This window comes from Hyperolius riggenbachi, chromosome 4 (genome assembly GCF_040937935.1).
Source record: "Hyperolius riggenbachi isolate aHypRig1 chromosome 4, aHypRig1.pri, whole genome shotgun sequence".
Taxonomy (NCBI): domain Eukaryota; kingdom Metazoa; phylum Chordata; class Amphibia; order Anura; family Hyperoliidae; genus Hyperolius; species Hyperolius riggenbachi.
Window position 1 is genome coordinate 298,091,544 of NC_090649.1, and position 22,837 is coordinate 298,114,380.

General features: G+C 41.8%; 1 protein-coding gene across 12 annotated transcripts in view; it reads left to right on the forward strand.

Moving 5' to 3' along the window:
- LAMA2 (laminin subunit alpha 2) overlaps positions 1-22,837 on the forward strand; it is a 1,150,433-nt gene that overhangs the window by 399,532 nt on the left and 728,064 nt on the right. For all 12 annotated transcript variants that reach the window (XM_068231524.1, XM_068231529.1, XM_068231525.1 and 9 more), the window contains 3 exons: positions 11,757-11,917; positions 21,127-21,267; positions 22,454-22,630. In XM_068231524.1, the coding sequence (XP_068087625.1) occupies positions 11,757-11,917; positions 21,127-21,267; positions 22,454-22,630 (479 nt within the window). The remainder of the gene's footprint in view (positions 1-11,756; positions 11,918-21,126; positions 21,268-22,453; positions 22,631-22,837) is intronic.

Genomic DNA, 22,837 nt, shown 5'->3' on the forward strand with positions numbered 1-22,837 from the left:
CTATTGGGTATCGAAGCTAGACACCTGGCACAAACTGGCAATGTACGCAATAGAGGTGCTGGCTTGCCCGGCAGCCAGCGTTATGTCGGAACGCTGTTTCAGTGCTGCCGGAGGCATCGTCACAGATCGGCGGCGTATCCGCCTCTCCACAGAAAATGCAGACCGTCTGACTCAAATTAAAATGAATCAATCCTGGATTGGAAACGACTACGCAACACTCCCGGACCCCAACCAAGTAACATGAACAATGAACATCTGTGATGGGTTAGCGTTTCCGGTCCCTGTTTATTGAACCTCTCATCTGTATTACATTTATGACTGCATGGCGACAAAATGCAAATTGCTATCCGCACGCTTCTTGTCCTCATGCAAGGCCTGGGTTGTTGTGTCTCAAAGCGTGGCCTTCTCCTCCTGCGCCACCCTCCTCCTGTTCCATCACGTGTGCTGCTGCTGGGTTAGCGTTACCGGTCCCTTTTCCTGGAACCTCTTATATGTATTACATTTATGACTGCATGCCGACAAAAATCATGTTACCTGTGCAAAGAAAACAGACATTTCCCGCATTTAAAAGACAGTTTTCCCTTTGAAACTTTAAAATCGATTTTCTCAAAAACTATAAGCTCTTTTTGCTAAATTTTTTTTCCTCTTGTACCCACTCCCAAGGTGCACATACCCTGTAAATTTGGGGTATGTAGCATGTAAGGAGGCTTTACAAAGCACAAAAGTTCGGGTCCCCATTGACTTCCATTATGTTCGGAGTTCGGGTCGAACACCCGAACATCGCGGCCATGTTCGGCCTGTTCGGCCCGAACCCGAACATCTAGATGTTCGCCCAACACTACTCAATAATACTCAATCATGTTACTGACCTATTGCCAATTACCCAATCAGCTGCATCAGTCTTTTGCTCATTCTTTTTACTATATGTGTTGACGGCTTCAAAAATCAAAATAAGCATATATTTTTTATAAAACAATAACATTTTTTTCAGTAACAACATATAACGTGTTCTTTGTTTTGTGCAATTTACAATTACATATTCATTTTAAATGGTTTCAGAATCATTATGTTCTTTTATTTATTTATTTATTGGAGATGGTAATTTAACCACTTGAGGACCGCGGGCTTTACCCCCCTTAAAGAGACTCTGTAACAAATTTTTCAGCCTTAGTTCTTCTATCCTATAAGTTCCTATGCCTGTTCTAATCTGCTCTGGCTTACTGCAGTCTTTCCTAACTGCACTGTCTCTGTAATAAATCAATGTATCTTTCCTCTGTCCTGTTTGTCGGGCTAAAGCTTGATTGTGTGGAATGTGCAGGGCTGCTTGTGATTGGTAGAAGCGATACACACCCTCTGCAAGCCCCCTGCATACTGTGAATGACTCACACACTATGCTTAGCTGAGCCTATTAGAAGCTGGTTAGTTTGTTTGTAAACACTGCCTAAAACTGTTAATTACAAGCCAGGATTGTAGCAGAGAGTGGCAGAAACAGCACAGAGGGGCACAGGAGAAAATAATGAATAGAATGGTATGCTTTTTATTGTAAGAATATTAGAGTACAGATTCTCTTTAAGGACCGGCCACTTTTTTTCCATTCAGACCACTGCAGCTTTCATGGTTTATTGCTCGCTCATACAACCTACCACCTAAATGAATTTTGGCTCCTTTTCTTGTCACTAATAAAGCTTTCTTTTGGTGCTATTTGATTGCTCCTGCGATTTTTACTTTTTATTATATTCATCAAAAAAGACATGAATTTTAGCATAAAAATGATTTTTTTAACTTTCTGTGCTGACATTTTTCAAATAAAGTAAAATTTCTGTATACGTGCAGCGCGAAAAATGTGGACAAACATGTTTTTGATTAAAAAAAACCCATTCAGTGTATATTTATTGGTTTGGGTAAAAGTTATAGCGTTTACAAACTATGGTGCAAAAAGTGAATTTTCCCATTTTCAAGCATCTATGACTTTTCTGACCACCTGACATGTTTCATGAGGGGCTAGAATTTCAGGATAGTATAAATACCCCCCAAATGACCCCATTTTGGAAAGAAGACATCCCAAAGTATTCACTGAGAGGCATAGTGAGTTCATAGAAGATATTAATTTTTGTCACAAGTAAGCGGAAAATGACACTTTGTGACAAAAAAAAAAAGTTTCCATTTCTTCTAACTTGCGACAAAAAAAATGAAATCTGCCACGGACTCACCATGCCCCTCTCTGAATACCTTGAAGTGTCTACTTTCCAAAATGGGTTCATTTGTAGGGTGTGTTTACTGTCCTCGCATTTTGGGGGGTGCTAATTTGTAAGCACCCCTGTAAAGCCTAAAGGTGCTCATTGGACTTTGGGCCCCTTAGCGCAGTTAGGCTGAAAAAAAGTGCCACACATGTGGTATTGACGTACTAGGAGAAGTAGTATAATGTGTTTTGGAGTGTATTTTTACACATACCGATGCTGGGTGGGAGAAATATCTCTGTAAATGACAATTTTTTAATTTTTTTTACACACAATTGTCCATTTACAGAGATCTTTCTCTCACTCAGCATGGGTATGTGTAAAAATACACCCCAAAACACATTATACTACTTCTCCTGAGTACGTGTGGCACTTTTTTGCACCCTAACTGCGCTAAGGGGCCCAAAGTCCAATGAGTACCTTTAGGATTTCACAGGTCATTTTGAGAAATTTCGTTTCAAGACTACTCCTCATGGTTTAGGGCCGCTAAAATGCCAGGACAGTATAGGAACCCCACAAATGACCCCATTTTAGAAAGAAGACACCCCAAGGTATTCCGTTAGTAGTACGGTGAGTTCATAGAAGATTTTATTTTTTGTCACAAGTTAGCGGAAAATGACACTTTGTGAAAAAAAACAATACAAATCAATTTCCGCTAACTTGTGACAAAAAATAAAATCTTCTATGAACTCACCGTACTACTAACAGAATACCTTGGGGTGTCTTCTTTCTAAAATGGAGTCATTAGTGGGGTTCCTATACTGTCCTGGCATTTTAGGGGCCCTAAACGGTGAGGAGTAGTCTTGAAACAAAATTTCTCAAAATGACCTGTGAAATCCTAAAGGTACTCATTGGACTTTGGGCCCCTTAGCGCAGTTAGGGTGCAAAAAAGTGCCACACATGTGGTATCACCGTACTCAGGAGAAGTAGTACAATGTGTTTTGGGGTGTATTTTTACACATACCCATGCTGGGTGGGAGAAATAACTCTGTAAATGGACAATTGTGTGTAAAAAAATCAAAACATTGTCATTTACAGAGGTATTTCTCCCACCCAGCATGGGTATGTGTAAAAATACACCCCAAAACACATTATACTACTTCTCCCGAGTACGGCGATACCACATGATTGGCACTTTTTTGCAGCCTAACTGCGCTAAGGGGCCCAAAGTCCAATGAGTACCTTTAGGATTTCACAGGTCATTTTTGTTTCAAGACTACTCCTCACGGTTTAGGGCCCCTAAAATGCCAGGGCAGTATAGGAACCCCACTAATGACCCCATTTTAGAAAGAAGACACCCCAAGGTATTCCGTTAGGAGTATGGTGAGTTCATAGAAGTTTTTATTTTTTTGTCACAAGTTAGCGGAAATTGATTTGAATTGTTTTTTTTTCACAAAGTGTCATTTTCCGCTAACTTGTGACAAAAAATAAAATCTTCTATGAACTCACCATACTCCTAACGGAATACGTTTGGGTGTCTTCTTTCTAGAATGGGGTCATTTGTGGGGTTCCTATACTGCCCTGGCATTTTAGGGGCCCTAAACCGTGAGGAGTAGTCTTGAAACCAAATGTCGCAAAATGACCTGTGAAATCCTAAAGGTACTCATTGGACTTTGGGCCCCTTAGCGTACTTAGGGTGTAAAAAAGTGCCACATATGTGGTACCGCCGTACTCAGGAGAAGTGGTATAATGTGTTTTGGGGTGTATTTTTACACATACCCATGCTGGGTGGGAGAAATATCTCTGTAAATGACAATTGTTTGATTTTATTTACACACAATTGTCCATTTACAGAGAGATTTCTCCCACCCAGCATGGGTATGTGTAAAAATACACCCCAAAACACATTATACTACTTCTCCTGAGTACGACAATACCACATGTGTGACACTTTTTTGCAGCCTAGGTGCGCTAAGGGGCCCAAAGTCCTAATCACAGGTCATTTTGAGGCATTTGTTTTCTAGACTACTCCTCACGGTTTAGGGCCCCTAAAATGCCAGGGCAGTATAGGAACCCCACAAGTGACCCCATTTTGGAAAGAAGACACCCAAGGTATTCCGTTAGGTGTATGGCGAGTTCATAGAAGATTTTATTTTTTGTCACAAGTTAGTGAAAAATGACACTTTGTGAAAAAGAAACAAAAATCAATTTCCGCTAACTTTTGACAAAAAATAAAATCTTCTATGAACTCGTCATACACCTAACAGAATACATTGGGGTGTCTTTTTTCTAAAATGGGGTCAGTTTGTGGGGTTCCTATACCGCCCTGGCATTTTACGGGCCCAAATGTCTAAAAATGACTGTTCAGGGGTATAAGCATCTGCAAATTTTGGTGACAGGTGGTCTATGAGGGTGCGAATTTTGTGGAACCGGTCATATGCAGGGTGGCCTTTTAGATGACAGGTTGTATTGGGCCTGATCTGATGGATAGGAGTGCTAGGGGGTTGACAGGAGGTGATTGATGGGTGTCTCAGGGGGTGGTTAGAGGGGAAAATAGATGCAATCAATGCACTGGGGAGGTGATCGGAAGGGGGTCTGAGGGGGATCTGAGGGTTTGGCCGAGTGATCAGGAGCCCACACGGGGCAAATTAGGGCCTGATCTGATGGGTAGGTGTGCTAGGGGGTGACAGGAGGTGATTGATGGGTGTCTCAAGGTGTGATTAGAGGGGGGAATAGATGCAAGCAATGCACTGGCGAGGTGATCAGGGCTGGGGCCTGAGGGCATTCTGAGGGTGTGGGCGGGTGATTGAGTGCCCTAGGGGCAGATAGGGGTCTAATCTGAAAGGTAGCAGTGACAGGGGGTGATTGATGGGTAATTAGTGGGTGTTTAGGGTAGATAACAGATGTAAACACTGCACTTGGGAGGTGATCTGACGTCGGATCTGCGGGCGATCTATTGGTGTGGGTGGGTGATCAGATTGCCCGCAAGGGGCAGGTTACGGGCAGATTGATGGGTGGCAGTGCCAGGGGGTGATTGATGGGTGGCAGTGACAGGTGGTGATTGATGGGTGATTGATGGGTAATTAGTGGGTGTTTAGGGTAGATAACAGATGTAAACACTGCACTTGGGAGGTGATCTGACGTCGGATCTGCGGGCGATCTATTGGTGTGGGTGGGTGATCAGATTGCCCGCAAGGGGCAGGTTAGGGGCTGATTGATGGGTGGCAGTGACAGGGGGTGATTGATGGGTGATTGATGGGTGATTGACAGGTGATTGACAGGTGATCAGGGGGATAGATGCATACAGTACACAGGGGTGGGGTCTGGGGGGGGGTCTGGGGAGAATCTGAGGGGTGGGGGGTGATCAGGAGGGGGCAGGGGGGGGGATAAAAAAATAGCGTTGACAGATAGTGACAGGGAGTGATTGATGGGTGATTAGGGGGGTGATTGGGTGCAAACAGGGGTCTGGGGGGTGGGCAGGGGGGGGGGTCTGAGGGGTGCTGTGGGTGATCTGGGGCAGGGGGGGAGAAATCAGTGTGCTTGGGTGCGACATAGGGTGGCTGCAGCCTGCCCTGGTGGTCCCTCGGACATTGGGACCACCAGGGCAGGAGGCAGCCTGTATAATACACTTTGTAAACATTACAAAGTGTATTATACACTTTGCATGCGGCTATCGCGGGGTTAACATCCCGCCGGCGCTTCCGTATGGCCGGCGGGATGTTACGGCGGGTATGCGGAGACAGGCGCCGGTGGAGGATCGCGTCACGAATGACGCGATCGCTCCACCCATGCCCTTACAAGGACCACCGCCTCTGTGGGTGAGCTGGTCCTTGCGGGCTCCACTTCCCGGCCGCCCCTGTGCGTTAGGTGGTCGGGAAGTGGTTAAATTATTAACCTTCATTTTGCATCTTATACTTGCAACTCTGACCATAGACCTACAACTACAATCATGTTTGGTTGCATTCATAAGACTTTGCAGCATACTTTCAAGCAAATGTAATCATTTGTAGTCAAATTTGATTATTGAATTAAAAAAACAAACTAAACAGATAACTTTGATGTTATAAAGTTGAATAAGAAGCCCTTTTTTGTCTTGTGCGTGATCAGCTTTGTTAAAAAGCTGAATCTGTGCATTGTTTCTGTATTTTAAAAAAAGTTAGTATTTATATTACATATTAATGCATTGAGTTCTTTACAGTAGTGTTGCAAATCTCACTGAAGCCTGATGGCTTCTTTTATTGTCCTTTAAAATGGAGTCTATTACAGATAAAAGGATACTGGTTGCTACTACAAAGATCTCTTTTTTGCGTATTTGCCGATTAGCTTAGGAAATATTTGCAAGCTTAAAATATTTGTCCTAAAATGATCTGCAAAAACAGCAAGCTCTGAAAGATTTCTGACTGCACGTTCACTAAAACTGAACTCATGCTAAGAACTGAATGTGAATAAAGACTTAATAACATGATACTTTAAAGGAATATAATGGGTCCGCATTCAAGAGCGGTAAATATATTTACTGCCATACCAAATGTGAAAAGAAAACTATTTCTCAAAAAGTAACTGTCTGCAAAGTTGCAAATAACAAGCAATACACAATGTGCTTGTCATATTATTTTAATGACAGCCTTAACAAAATGCAGACTTTGAGATAAAATGTTCATTTATTGCAACTTTCAAAATCAACAATGACATTTGTGATACTGGAGGTCCTTAACAATTTTGCAGTTTCAAGTAATCTTTACTGTCAGCCAGAGTTTTCATTTGTTCTGCTCAGTGCTTTGGTATAGTAGTTCATGCTTGGCCTATTCTGACCCACCAATTGTGTTGCTGCCGTAGTAAGTGCCACTGAAGAGTAGGCTCCCTCAACCACTTACTTCCTGCTTTCCAGGTTAGCATCACAGTTTCTAAATGATACCAGGACTGAATATTTGTATGCTGCCATTTAGTGCCATGTAATAAAAGTGATGGTAACTTGTTGCTGTGTATAATTCCAAGATGCTGTGATTAGTTGCTGTGGTAGGTCTGTAATTACTGCTTATAAGCACAAATAGTAAACTTGCATTTGGAGTGATGGCTGCTAGGGACAGTAAGCTCCTCAATACTCCTGGCCACTTTTAATCACTGGACATTTAGAAGAACAGCATTAACTCAAGTTTAGCTACAGGCAGGGGCAGTTCTTCCATGAAGCAATGTGAATCATGTGCTTCAGGGTGGCATCAATTAGATATTTGCAAGATGCAGCTCCTCTCCCCAAATTACCCCATCCTTGTGATCCCATCTCCCCCTCCCTAGATGCACAGTGCAGCTTCGCTCACTTACTTTCAGTGTTCCAGCGATGGGCTCGCCATCTGCCTGTCCAGCGTCCTATATCCATGGCTACAGCGATGCCTCATGTGACCTGTTACATGCTGCCGGGTCACATGAGGCGCCATTGTAGTCATACAGAAAGCAGGACTTCACGTGTGGCTGGGGTTCCCATTTCAAATCTACTGAGAGCGGGTGAATAATGCAATGCTGGTGCAGCATATACCCAGCATCCTGGGCATCAGAGACAGGAAGCTGTCAGCCAGCAGGGAGAGGATGCTGTCTTGGAAGAAGCAGTGGGAGCAAAGGGAGGTAAGCATAGTGCCTGCAATGTACAGCCTGATATGTCTCTCCTCTCCTGTCCAGATTTGCGCACACATATCGGGCGCTCTGCAAGTGCTCTTTAAAAACCTTGGTTAGTTAGGACTTATAAAATCAGCTACACAGAGAACAGTCTTATTATCAAAGAAATAACGTTGTAGCTGTTGCTCATATAAACTCACCAAAAAGTATTTTACTGATTGCTTACAATAAGCAACAAACATATTTCCATTACAACATGTAAACAACCTTCTTCCCAAAGCTGATATTTCAAATGTTAGTAAAGGCTGGAAAGTTGAACTGAATAAAACTACCTTTATGTCTCTTGGGTCTTTTAGTGGAAGAACCTCTATGTTTGCGTTCCCAATCCTGTCGGAAAAAAGGCAGAAAATATTTTCGCAATATGAGGATTTTTGTTTTCAAAGCCAAAGGACATAGAAAAAAGGCAGCAGGTGGCTCAAACCTTCAGACACTTTCTATACCAGAAATATTACTTTCGGTCAAATTAAACTTCTCCATCTCTGGTCACATACATTTCACAGAAAACCTATGGTAAAAAAATAAATGCCCTTGTTTTTGAATGCTAAGCACAGTTTACAAGACCACCTATTTGGATTTAAGTAATTTAGTTTTATTAATTTTATCCAATTTGCACAAATGTGAAAATAGGGTGTTCCGTTACCCCCAGTAAAGGCAGCATTTTAGAATTGGAACACTAAATATAGAAAACTACCTATTCATAAAGGCTGTGATGGGATTATCTGAACTTGATAATACATGTGACATAACTGCCTACATTTTACTGCGATATCAAGGCTGATTTAATTAATCTCATAACATGACAGCCATCACTTACTCTTGTCATTCCTATATGTCATTCTTGTATCAGCCACTTCTAATCAGTTTAACTTAATTATAGCTAATTCTCTACACCTATAATTTTTCCTTTCTTTAAAATTGTATTTTGCATTTCTGGATTCAGTTCCTGTGTAGTGAACAGTTTGTTCTGACAGTAATGATACCTAATGTGTCTTACACAGCTGAAGGGTAAGCGATCTTAAGGTATTACTCTACTTATGGAAAATGATGTACTGTATATCACCAAGAAAAAGCAATTTTGAAGCAACCAGCTGTAACTTTCTATGCATGCCAAAATAATTAAATTAGGCTTCCTCAACACTACTGCTGCGTCCAGTTTTATGGATGCAAAATCCCTAATGTTTTCTCACTACCAATATAAAAAAAAAGAAAAAGAAAAAAACCCTTACATAATATATAAAAGTGGTCCATACCACATATAGGAGGATCTAAGATTGAGAAATGTCTGTTCACAGCCTGTGTGCAGACAGACCACTGTCCCTCAGCTGGTAAGACTGATGGCTACAGTAGATCACTATACTACCCTGAGACACTAAGAGCAAAATAAATGTGTAGGATGCTTTAGTAATATTTCCTGACATATGTTTAATTAATTTATATGTCATAGAGAGAGAGTAGTGTTTTTCTCCACAAATGTTAAGTTACAAATTAAATAGAATCTGAAGTGAAAATAGACTTATGATAAAATGATTTGTATGTGTAGTACAGTTAAGAAATAAAACTTTAGTAGCAGAGATATAAATCTAATATAGTTTCCAGCACAGGAAGAGTTAAGAATCTCCAGTTGTTATCTATAAAAAAGAGCCGCTGATCTCTTCACGACTTTCAAAGTCGCAGAGAGCTTCGTCTTCTGAAGCTTACTATCTAAAGTGTCTGTCACTGTGTCTTGTTTATTTCTGCAGAGGAAAGTTCAAAAGTTCTCTAGCCTGCTCTGTGAAATAATTTAGAATGCTGAGTGTAGTGTGTAAACTGCAAATATTAGAGAATGATGCAGTGTTATACAAAAAAAAAGATATAACTTAAAATAAAAATATGAGAATATTTTCTTTGCTACTAATGTTCTAGTAATTATCCGTACTACTCAACTAATTCATTATATCATAATTTTGTTTTTGCTTCAGTGTCACTTTAACAGACTTTCTATTGTACATGAAAAGTGGATTAGTAATGATCTGGTGTAAAAGGTAATTTTCCAGATATAATACTACATATAATTATAAATGTTAACTCTAGTTTCCAACAATACACCACCTGGCAATCTAGCAAGCACAATGTTCAAGCATGACATTCTTAGGGTAATTCGTTAAAGAAGTGTTAAAGTGGAAAAGCCAAACACTGTCTGCATGCATGCATGGTGCATGTCCCATATGGGAGAATAGATATTCCCCAAATAAGCCATGGCCATTGACAATTGCAGCAACACACACCTTCTAAATAGCAGGTGAGACTGGTGTGCCAATGAATTTACTGTATGCAGGAATGCATTTAAAAATATAAAAGTAAACTTTAACTGACATTTTTGCAAAGGTAAATGTTTATAGAACTTCCCCATAATAAAAGAAAAGGACACCGAGAGCCCGATATGGTGTAGTATGCAAAATAAATGAGGTATATTAAGGTAAGTAATTATTATACTCACAAAACTGGGTCACCATAAGGCAACCACTATACAGGCAGGTGAGGAGATTAGACCTGTCCTCACTCAGGATTAAGATGTCGCTCTCTGTAGATCAGAAGAAGAAAGGGGATAAAAACCCCTCCACCAGGGGTGGACACAGGTACTTTCAAGGAGAACAGAGGCGCCAACAGGATAAAACATACTAAAAATGAAACGCATTGCTTTTGTCTATTTGGAGTATATGAATAAATGTTTCTGTTTTGAATAAACAACAGTTTCATGTTTGCTTCGGGGAGGTAAGTCCACCACTTCCTCCTTTAAGATTTTTAAAGTGACAGATGGACCTAAGGTGTAAAGGGGGTAAAGGTAGGGATTTAATAATAAGGGGACCCACAGATGTCTCTCCTAGCTATATAAGTAGAAATAAGTCATCTTTCACCCCTTACCTATTGATAATAATGAGCTTTACATTTAAATAAGTTAAAAAAAAATCAACAAATTCTAGGTATTGCACAACAGTGGTAAAAGACAACAGAGATTGGCGTTATTTTCATGTTCAATTAAAAAAATGCATTTTATTCTTTTAGAAGTCTGTGAATTGTAGGTCATTGAAAGAGGTAGATCTTATAAAATATGAAGACTGGATAGCCTATAAGGATTTGTTAAATTGACACATTATGGCTGATAACTACCTTTGTCTGGATCTATCTCTTAATATTGACTACCCTCCTTTTCATAACTGGTTGTTTATTCATTGTCCAGCCTGATCCATTGATCTAAGGGTATGCGCTACTAAACTAAATTTACTGACAATACTCACTATTCCATTGACCGGAACAGCTAAAATGAGCGCAACAAATTTGGGCGCCTACTAAATGTGCAAACTGTGGCTACCAATAGAGAGCGCAAATCACAAATGTGTCTTGGGGGTTAAGGGTCGGTGGTGCAAAAAGGGGGGGAAGTTAAGGTTTGAGGGATTAAGGTTAGTTGCCCACTGGGGATGGTTAAGGTCAAGCATCCATGGGGCATTCTGGTTAGCTGCTCAATAGGGTGAGGTTTATGTTAGGCACCACCAGGATGGAGGGGAAGATTAGGCACCAACGGGGCAGGGGGGGATGTTGGTCATAGTGACATTTTGAAATATGTTACCGATATTTCCCTATATACATTAAGAGGTAGAATATTGGTAAATGTATTCTACTACTGCTATTTCCTGCACCACATTTTTTCCCTGTTTTATACTGCACCCAAATTAGTGTGTGGCACTTTTAAATGTACAACTTTTTATGGTTGTTTGTTTATTTTCGTTATTTTGTACGCATTTTGTTATTGTATATTCAAATGTCCCTTTTTCAAATAAAATGATTTAAAAAAAAAAAAGATTTTATAGAACACAGCAAAAATAATTCTGTGCCAAAAAGATTATTTATTAAGATTTTGTTTAATGTATTATGCAGATTTGTTGCCTGGCTCCTGTTTATGCAAACCTGGATATGGAGGAGAGAAATGTGATCAATGTGATTTGGGATATACTGGCTATCCAGATTGTTTACCTTGTAACTGCAGTGTAGCTGGTAGTGAAAATGAAGACCCATGTGTCGACCCATGCATTTGCAAGGTAAGTTAGCTATATTTTCCCTCTAAAAATAACATGATTTCAACATAACATAATAACAGATAAACAATCTTTAAAGGGAGAGTTTCTGTTGCCACACTTGGCTCAACTGTGCAGGTGCACTTGAAATTATATTCAAATTCAATCACAAGGATGGAATGCTACACTATTAAAATTCAGTCACAATGAATGAATGCTACACTATTATAATTAATCCTAAACTTTGACAATTGTCTTTGTGTAAACCCTTTAATGTAAACCTGAGAGATCCTTCATTTTTATTTTCGTTAAAAATATCTGCTTGCATGGTAGAACATCTGCCTCTAACACTTCTAGAGTCACAGCCATAAAAAAGAATGATAGTCTGGTGCTGTGGCATCTCAGATGTGTCAATCATGCTACTGAACCTAAAAGATCAGCATGGCATTGATGATTTCCCGTCCTCCTCTAAGTCCTTTGGGGTCAAGTCCAGTGATAGGCACAGAGTCCAGTCAACCCCTGCTCCAATGCTGTCATGTGCTGAGATGTTAAAATTGACCAGAAAAAAAAGAATTTCACCCATTGGCCATTGAATGCCTAAAATGAACTTAACATGGTGTTCAAGCAGATGCAATGATTCCTCCACCATTCATCTGATGTGCTGTTTTAGTTTGTCCATTTAAATAGTACACAGCAAAAACGTTTCAAGGCACTGAACATGCTGTGCGGCTAACTAACACAGTATGTTCTAAACTGATAAAAGCGTTTTCATTTAAAAAAATTAAATGAAAAGGAAAATGGCATGGAGTGCCCATTCTTAACCATATCAACTCCTGTCCCAAGTCACAGGAATGGGATGGAAATGAACAGGAAATACCTGAGTTTATGGTTCCCCATTTCCCTAGCTCAGTTTACTTTGGTCCTATCCCTTTCAGTAATGGTCCTCTCAATTTTATGCTAACAAATTTTCCTATTAATGACATACTGTTTTCATCAAATAACACCTCTTACACTAACCCTTCCAGTGCATTTACTCTTAACAATAAACCTCCTTTTTCTGCTACAACTAATACTGGAAGCAGGAAATGTGTGCGCATGAGGCAAGTGGACAAAAAGGACGCTGCCATTGACTCTAATGTTAAATATCGTTTGACGGGCGCCCAACGGGAAATTTGGGTGCATGGTGGATAAAAACTTTTACAATGGGCACCGATGAATAATAATGTTTTCAAACATACTTACCATATAATAACATTTACAAACATACTTACCATAGTTATCGTTTCTATCTATGTAAAGTTTCATAACTAAAAGGATATTCACTGGAAAATACAAATACTCCTCAAATAACAAAATATATTGATTTAAAAGATAATTTGCTAAGTGATATGGGAGTTTTAGGGTTAGGCACTACTAGAGGAGTTTTAAAGTTTAGGCACAACCAGGGGGCTTATGGTCAGGCACCACAGGGGGGGGGGTTAGGGTGAGGCACCATCAGGAGGGTCTTAGGGTAAGGCACCGCCAGGGGGTCTTAGGGTTAGGCACTACCAGGGGGTCTTAGGATTAGGCACCACCTTGGGGGGGGGGGTCTTAGGGTTAGGCACCACCGGGGGGGGGTCTAAGGGTTAGGGGTAGGTAGAAGGAGGGTTCTGTGTGAGAGTAGGATTAGGTTTAGTTGTAGTAAAATGTTGGTAATATTTACTAATGTTTTAATACAGTTATTACAAATGTATTTTTTTTTTCATTGTTATATATTATATTTTCAGATTCTATTACATGAAGAAACGATAAAAGAAGGTTATACACAATATTATAAAATTTAAAAATTGTACATATATTATTGTTTTCAGGGTATAAATTATATTTTCAGATTTTTATTACAAGAACAATAAAATATGGTTATTGACAATATCAATACATTTCGGCTACACCATGCACCCTTTTTTCCAGGCGCGCTTTTTTGATATACACCCTAATACCAACCCTGCTTCTGCATTTAACCACTTGAGGACCTAGGGCTTTCTACCCCTTAAGGACCGGCCACTTTTTTTCCATTCAGACCACTGCAGCTTTCACGGTTTATTGCTCGCTCATACAACCTACCACCTAAATGAATTTTGGCTCCTTTTCTTGTCACTAATAAAGCTTTCTTTTGGTGCTATTTAATTGCTCCTGCGATTTTTACTTTTTATTATATTCAGCAAAAAAGACATGAATTTTGGCAAAAAAATGATTTTTTTAACTTTCTGTGCTGACAGTTTTCAAATAAAGTAAAATTTCTGTATACATGCAGCGCGAAAAATGTGGACAAACATGTTTTTGATAAAAAAAAACCCATTCAGCGTATATTTATTGGTTTGGGTAAAAGTTATAGCGTTTACAAACTATGGTGCAAAAAGTGAATTTTCCCATTTTCAAGCATCTATGACTTTTCTGACCCCCTGTCATGTTTCATGAGGGGCTAGAATTCCAGGATAGTATAAATACCCCCCAAATGACCCCATTTTGGAAAGAAGACATCCCAAAGTATTCACTGAGAGGCATAGTGAGTTCATAGAAGATATTATTTGTTGTCACAAGTAAGCGGAAAATGACACTTTGTGAGGGAAAAAAAAAAAAAAAAAAAGTTTCCATTTCTTCTAACTTGCACCAAAAAAAAAAAATGAAATCTGCCACAGACTCACCATACCCCTCTCTGAATACCTTGAAGGGTCTACTTTCCAAAATGGGGTCATTTGTGGGGTGTGTTTACTGTCCTGACATTTTGGGGGGTGCTAAATTGTAAGCACCCCTGTAAAGCCTAAAGGTGCTCATTGGACTTTGGACCCCTTAGCGCAGTTAGGCTGCAAAAAAGTGCCACACATGTGGTATTGCCGTACTCAGGAGAAGTAGTGTAATGTGTTTTGGGGTGTATTTTTACACATACCCATGCTGGGTGGGAGAAATATCTCTGTAAATGACAATTTGTTAATTTTTTTTACACACAATTGTCCATTTACAGAGATATTTCTCCCACTCAGCATGGGTATGTGTAAAAATACACCACAAAACACATTATACTACTTCTCCTGAGTACGGCGATACCACATGTGTGGCACTTTTTTGCACCCTAACTGCGCTAAAGGGCCCAAAGTCCAATGAGTACCTTTAGGATTTCACAGGTCATTTTGAGAAATTTCGTTTCAAGACTACTCCTCACGGTTTAGGGCCCCTAAAATGCCAGGGCAGTATAGGAACCCCACAAATGACCCCATTTTAGAAAGAAGACACCCCAAGGTATTCCGTTAGGAGTATGGCGAGTTCATAGAAGATTTTATTTTTTGTCACAAGTTAGCGGAAAATGACACTTTGTGAAAAAACACAATTAAAATCAATTTCCGCTAACTTTTGACAAAAAATAAAATCTTCTATGAACTCACCATACTCCTAACGGAATACCTTGGGGTGTCTTCTTTCTAAAATGGGGTCATTTGTGGGGTTCCTATACTGCCCTGGCATTTTAGGGGCCCTAAACCGTGAGGAGTAGTCTTGAAACGAAATTTCTCAAAATGACCTGTGAAATCCTAAAGGTACTCATTGGACTTTGGGCCCTTTAGCGCAGTTAGGGTGCAAAAAAGTGCCACACATGTGGTATCGCCATACTCGGGAGAAGTAGTACAATGTGTTTTGGGGTGTATTTTTACACATACCCATGCTGGGTGGGAGAAATACCTCTGTAAATGGACAATTGTGTGTAAAAAAATCAAAAGATTGTCATTTACAGAGGTATTTCTCCCACCCAGCATGGGTATGTGTAAAAATACACCCCAAAACACATTGTACTACTTCTCCCGAGTACGGCGATACCACATGTGTGGCACTTTTTTGCACCCTAACTGCACTAAGGGGCCCAAAGTCCAATGAGTACCTTTAGGATTTCACAGGTCATTTTTGTTTCAAGACTACTCCTCACGGTTTAGGGCCCCTAAAATGCCAGGGCAGTATAGGAACCCCACTAATGACCCCATTTTAGAAAGAAGACACCCCAAGGTATTCCGTTAGGAGTATGGTGAGTTCATAGAAGTTTTTATTTTTTTGTCACAAGTTAGCGGAAATTGATTTTAATAGTTTTTTTTTCACAAAGTGTCATTTTCCGCTAACTTGTGACAAAAAATAAAATCTTCTATGAACTCACCATACTCCGTACGGAATACCTTTGGGTGTCTTCTTTCTAGAATGGGGTCATTTGTGGGGTTCCTATACTGCCCTGGCATTTTAGGGGCCCTAAACCGTGAGGAGTAGTCTTGAAACCAAATGTGAAATGACCTGTGAAATCCTAAAGGTACTCATTGGACTTTGGGCCCCTTAGCGTACTTAGGGTGTAAAAAAGTGCCACACATGTGGTACCGCTGTACTCAGGAGAAGTAGTATAATGCGTTTTGGGGTGTATTTTTACACATACCCATGCTAAGTGGGAGAAATATCTCTGTAAATGACAATTGTTTGATTTTTTTACACACAATTGTCCATTTACATAGAAATTTCTCCCACCCAGCATGGGTATGTGTAAAAATACACCCCAAAACACATTATACTACTTTTCCTGAGTACGGCGGTACCACATGTGTGACACTTTTTTGCAGCCTAGGTGCGCTAAGGGGCCCAACGTCCTATTCACAGGTCATTTTGAAGCATTTGTTTTCTAGACTACTCCTCGCGGTTTAGGGCCCCTAAAATGCCAGGGCAGTATAGGAACCCCACAAGTGACCCCATTTTAGAAAGAAGACACCCCAAGGTATTCCGTTAGGTATATGGCGAGTTCATAGAAGATTTTATTTTTTGTCACAAGTTAGTGAAAAATGACACTTTGTGAAAAAAAAACAATAAAAATTAATTTCCGCTAACTTTTGACAAAAATTAAAATCTTCTATGAACTCGTCATACACCTAACATAATACCTTGGGGTGTCTTTTTTTTCTAAAATGGGGTCACTTGTGGGGTTCCTATACCGCCCTGGCATTTTACAGGCCCAAAACCGTGAGTAGTCTGGAAACCAAATGTCTCAAAATGACTGTTCAGGGGTATAAGCATCTGCAAATTTTGATGACAGGTGGTCTATGAGGGGGCGAATTTTGTGGAACCGGTCATAAGCAGGGTGGTCTTTTAGATGACAGGTTGTATTGGGCCTGATCTGATGGATAGGAGTGCTAGGGGGGTGACAGGAGGTGATTGATTCGTGTCTCAGGGGGTGGTTAGAGGGGAAAATAGATGCAATCCATGCACTGGGGAGGTGATCGGAAGGGGGTCTGAGGGTTTGGCCGAGTGATCAGGAGCCCACACGGGGCAAATTGGGGCCTGATCTGATGGGTAGGTGTGCTAGGGGGTGACAGGAGGTGATTGATGGGTGTCTCAAGGTGTGATTAGAGGGGGGAAAAGATGCAAGCAATGCACTGGCGAGGTGATCAGGGCTGGGGTCTGAGGGCATTCTGAGGGTGTGGGCGGGTGATTGAGTGCCCTAGGGGCAGATAGGGGTCTAATCTGATAGGTAGCAGTGACAGGGGGTGATTGATGGGTAATTAGTGGGTGTTTAGGGTAGAGAATAGATGGAAACACTGCGCTTGGGTGGTGATCTGATGTCGGATCTGCGGGCGATCTATTGGTGTGGGTGGGTGATCAGTTTGCCCGCAAGGGGCAGGTTAGGGGCTGATTGATGGGTGGCAGTGACAGCGGGTGATTGATGGGTGGCAGTGACAGGGGGTGATTGATGGGTGGCAGTGACAGGGGGTGATTGATGGGTGATTGATAGGTGATTGACAGGTAATCAGTGGGTTATTACAGGGGAGAACAGATGTAAATATTGCACTGGCGAATTGATAAGGGGGGGTCTGAGGGCAATCTGAGCGTGTAGGCGGGCGATTGGGTGGCCGCAAGGGGCAGATTAGGGTCTGATCTGATAGGTAACAGTGACAGGTGGTGATAGGGAGTGATTGATGGGTGATTGATGGGTAATTAGTGGGTGTTTAGAGGAGAGAATAGATGGAAACACTGCGCTTGGGTGGTGATCTGATGTCGGATCTGCGGGCGATCTATTGGTGTGGGTGGGTGATCAGATTGCCCGCAAGGGGCAGGTTAGGGGCTGATTGATGGGTGGCAGTGACAGGGGGTGACAGGGGGTGATTGATGGGTGATAGGTGATTGGCAGGTGATTGACAGGTGATCAGTGGGTTATTACAGGGAAGGACAGATGTAATTAATGCACTGGCGAATTGATAAGGGGGGGGGGGGTCTGAGGGCAATCTGAGCGTGTGGGCGGGTGATTGGGTGCCCGCAAGGGGCAGATTAGGGTCTGATCTGATAGGTAACAGTGACAGGTGGTGATAGGGGGTGATTGATGGGTGATTGATGGGTAATTAGTGGGTGTTTAGAGAAGATAACAGATGTAAACGATACATTTGGGAGGTAATCTGACGGCGGGTTTGCGGGCGATCTAATGGTGTGGGTGGGTGATCAGATTGCCCGCAAGGGGCAGGTTAGGGGCTGATTGATGGGTGGCAGTGACAGGGGGTGATTGATGGGTGATAGGTGATTGGCAGGTGATTGACAGGTGATCAGTGGGTTATTACAGGGAAGAACAGATGTAATTAATGCACTGGTGAATTGATAAGGGGGGGTCAGAGGGCAATCTGAGCGTGTGGGCGGGTGATTGGGTGCCCGCAAGGGGCAGATTAGGGTCTGATCTGATAGGTAAAAGTGACAGGTGGTGATAGGGGGTGATTGATGGGTAATTAGTGGGTGTTTAGAGGAGAGAATAGATGTAAACAATGGATTTGGGAGGTGATCTGATGTCGGATCTGTGGGCGATCTATTGGTGTGGGGGGGTGATCAGATTGCCCGCAAGGGGCAGGTTAGGGGCTGATTGATGGGTGGCAGTGACAGGGGGTGATTGACGGGTGATTGATGGGTGATTGACGGGTGATTGACAGGTGATTGACAGGTGATCAGGGGGATAGATGCATACAGTAAACAGGGGGGGGTGGTCTGGGGGGGGGGGGTCTGGGGAGAATCTAAGGGGTGGGGGGTGATCAGGAGGGGGCAGGGAGCAGGGGGGGGGATAAAAAAAAAATAGCGTTGACAGATAGTGACAGGGAGTGATTGATGGGTGATTAGGGGGGTGATTGGGTGCAAACAGGGGTCTGGGGGGTGGGCAGGGGGGGGGGTCTGATGGGTGCTGTGGGCGATCTGGGGCAGGGGGGGGAGAAATCAGTGTGCTTGGGTGCAGACTAGGGTGGCTGCAGCCTGCCCTGGTGGTCCCTCGGACACTGGGACCACCAGGGCAGGAGGCAGCCTGTATAATACACTTTGTAAACATTACAAAGTGTATTATACACTTTGTATGCGGCGATCGCGGGGTTAACATCCCGCCGGCGCTTCCGTATAGCCGGCGGGATGTTGCGGCGAGCGAGCGGTGACAGGCGCCGGCGGAGGATCGCGTCACGGATGACGCGATCGCTCCGCCCATGCCCTTAAATGGACCGCCGCCTCTGTGGGTGAGGCCGTCCTGAAGGGCTCCACTTCCCCGCCGCCCCTGTGTAGTGGGCGGTCGGGAAGTGGTTAACACTAACTATTTTTATCAAGGCATTCTGTCTACTTGCCAATTTTGGCTTCCAGCAGAGGGGAAAGGAGGAGAACAATGCATTCAGCTGAGAGAATCCACTACTTCGGATCTCTTGGTGGCACATTGGGGAGTCTGTACGCATACTGTATTTTCGGTAGAGATGCCCACATCAGCTGAGAATACTCTAGCGTGTGTGCAGGGCTTTAGTTTTAGTGTGATACATAAAAAACATTCTTTCAGTAGCAGAAAAAAGCTCTCCTACGTTATTTGAAATAATTTATTTGACATTTTGCCCCTATGCAATCATTTATGGGCAAACTTCACGCTAAACTCTTCCCATGTGCAGTGGCATAGCTATGGAGCTATGGGCCCCGGGGGAAAATTTACATTGGGCCCCGAAGCACTCTACACATAATAATTGATAGAGTGCACTAAAAACCTGCCAAGGGCAACCACAGTGTCAGAGGGGCAAGAAGCGGTTGGGAAACAGTTTGTTAAGGATTACTACTATTTAAAGCATCTATAGAACTGATTTTTACTGGCACAGGACCAATAGAGCGCTAATACTAAAGTTGAGGGAGGGCCCCTCCGTCCAAGGGCCCTGATGTGGTCACAACCTCTGCACCCCCTGTTGCTACACCACTGCCCATGTGTGCATAATGTTAATGTACAACAACTTAAAGGGATACTGTAGGGGGGTCGGGGGAGAATGAGTTGAACTTACCCGGGGCTTCTAATGGTCCCCTGCAGACATCCTGTGCCCGCGCAGCCCCTCACCGATGCTCCGGCCCCGCCTCCGGTTCACTTCTGGAATTTCTGACTTTAAAGTCAGAAAACCACTGCACCTGCGTTGCCGTGGCCTCGATCCCGCTGATGTCATCAAGAGCACACAGCGCAGGCCCAGTATGGTCTGTGTCTGCGCAGTACACTCCTGGTGACATCAGCGGGAGCGAGGACACGGCAACGCAGGCACAGTGGTTTTCTGACTTTAAAGTCAGAAATTCCAGAAGTGAACCGGAGGCAGGGCCGGAGCATTGGGGAGTGGCTGCGCCAACACAGGATGTCTGCGGGGGACTATTAGAAGCCCCGGGTAAGTTCAGCTCATTTTTCCCCGACCCCCCTAGAGTATCCCTTTAACAGCCAAAGGAAAAGGGTAGCTGAATGCGATCGCTTCCCAAAAGCTTCCCAAACGTAATCATATAATGGGGTTGTTTGAGCAGTTTTATTACATCAGATGTGCCTGCATCCCATTCAGTTTCATACGGCCCTCATCAAATGAGCACTGGCAGTTCTCACTTCACACTGCTCTTTAAATTACATATTTCTCCTGGAGAGACCCAAATTCAACACAACCCAAATGAAACGGTTTCTTAACACATGCTTACTGCTTACACACTTACACGCTGTATAAGCAACATGGGTTTGTGAGTACACTTCTTCTTCTAATACTCCTTCAATTCATATTGACATACTACACTATACTTCACATATTTAATGAAGAAAACAAAAGGGTCAGTGCAGTGCAAAATTAGTTATAAGGTTTTTACATAAGTATCCTATACAGAGAATGTGTAGATTTTAGTTAATATAAGAAAATAACATGAATATATAATGTGAGATATTATTATTTCCCTTCTAGGAAAATGTGGAGGGTAAAAACTGTCAAGTTTGTAAACGTGGATTTTTCAACCTCCAGCGTGAGAATCCCAAAGGTTGTGAGCAATGCTTCTGCTCTGGTGTGTCAAGCAACTGCATTGATTCCTACTTTACATATTCCAAGGTAAATCAAGTTTCTAATGTGTTCTTTTGTCCCTTTATTTCCATTTTTAAATTACTGTTCTCTTATTATCCTATAAAGTTCTTTTTTTTTTTTTTTTTTTTACATTTTTCAGTTCCGAATTAGATACTGTAGCCCATATGCAATTTACCTTTCTCCTGAGTTTTCATAAAACGCCTTTTCAGCCACCAGCAAGCAAGAGAATACCCAAAATAAATTTGATAATACTTTTTCACCATTTTTGGGGTACTTTTTCGTTTTGTAAAACGCTGAAAAATTAGTTTAAAGAGAAGATGAGAAGTATCTTCAAGGATATAACTAAGGTGAAAAAGTTAATTGCATATGGGTCTGTATGTTTTAATTTGCCAACATAAGCAGGGCTAAGTTGTATTACCTTTTTACCTCTAACAGCAGAATTGCTACCAAAACATTTGTTAAAAGCCCTTTACAGCTATACTAGACACAGAAAAACACCGGCCAGTAATTGGAGATGAAATAATCATTATTGCATTTGTTTCACACTGTGCACCAGAATAAAGAAACGGGAAAATCTAACACAAGGCAAGGCAATTGTCTCAAATGACTCCATGAGAATTCTGACTGAAGGCTACTAGGCTAGTGCACACCAAAATTGCAATAGAAATTGCTAGCACTTAGCGATTTGCGATTGTAATTTTGTTAAGCAATTTTCAGATCAATTTTGTAAGAAATGAGCATTTTTGCTCATTCATTTAAGCTGAATCGCTCCAAAAAATGCTACATGCAGCACGTTTGCGATTTTTAGAAAAATCACAATGCTGCTGTGGGGACACCTTTATAGGGTAACATTAGCCAAGCGCTTTTAAAAGCGCTGGCGATCGGAAAAGCATTCAGAAGCGCTCTTAGTGTGCACTAACCCTAATTCAATATTCTATCTTGCTTTATAGCACAGAGCTGCCATTATTAATGTATGCTCAATTCTACAAAGGTCTTCACAGAGAGTCATAGAGACAACGAAGATCCACTGGGTCAAAATTGAAGAGACTTTCTATGATTTGTATTCCTAGATAAACTGTGAGTTGTTGTGCATTAGTCTGCTCAGCCCCAAGTTAAGCTAAGCTTACTCCTAAATTCTACATTCACAGGTCACCTTAACTTCCAAACTGCAAAGAGATGTCATTAATGACTGTGAAATGATTTTGTTCTTCAGATCACTGATATGAATGGCTGGTACCTTACAGAAATACATGGTGACACAAGAGTTGTACCAGCTAGGGATACATTTGATGGACCTCAACAGTTGAGCATTAGAAGAGCAGATGCACAAGCCTGGGGACTATTTGGTGTCATGTATTGGTCAGCGCCAACTTCATATTTACAAAATAAAGTAAGTCTCACTTGACTTTCATATAGTTTTTTTCTCTTGTAATATGGTCTTGTATTGGATGTTGTGATTGTAGGATACATAAAAAGATCACCCGCATAAGAAATAGTAGTGTCACAGACTTGTAAACCTTGAAAACAAACTTTCTTTGCAAAAAGCTTCTAAATGTCTCTACTTATTAGTAATGAAAATATGACTTTATTCATTTTT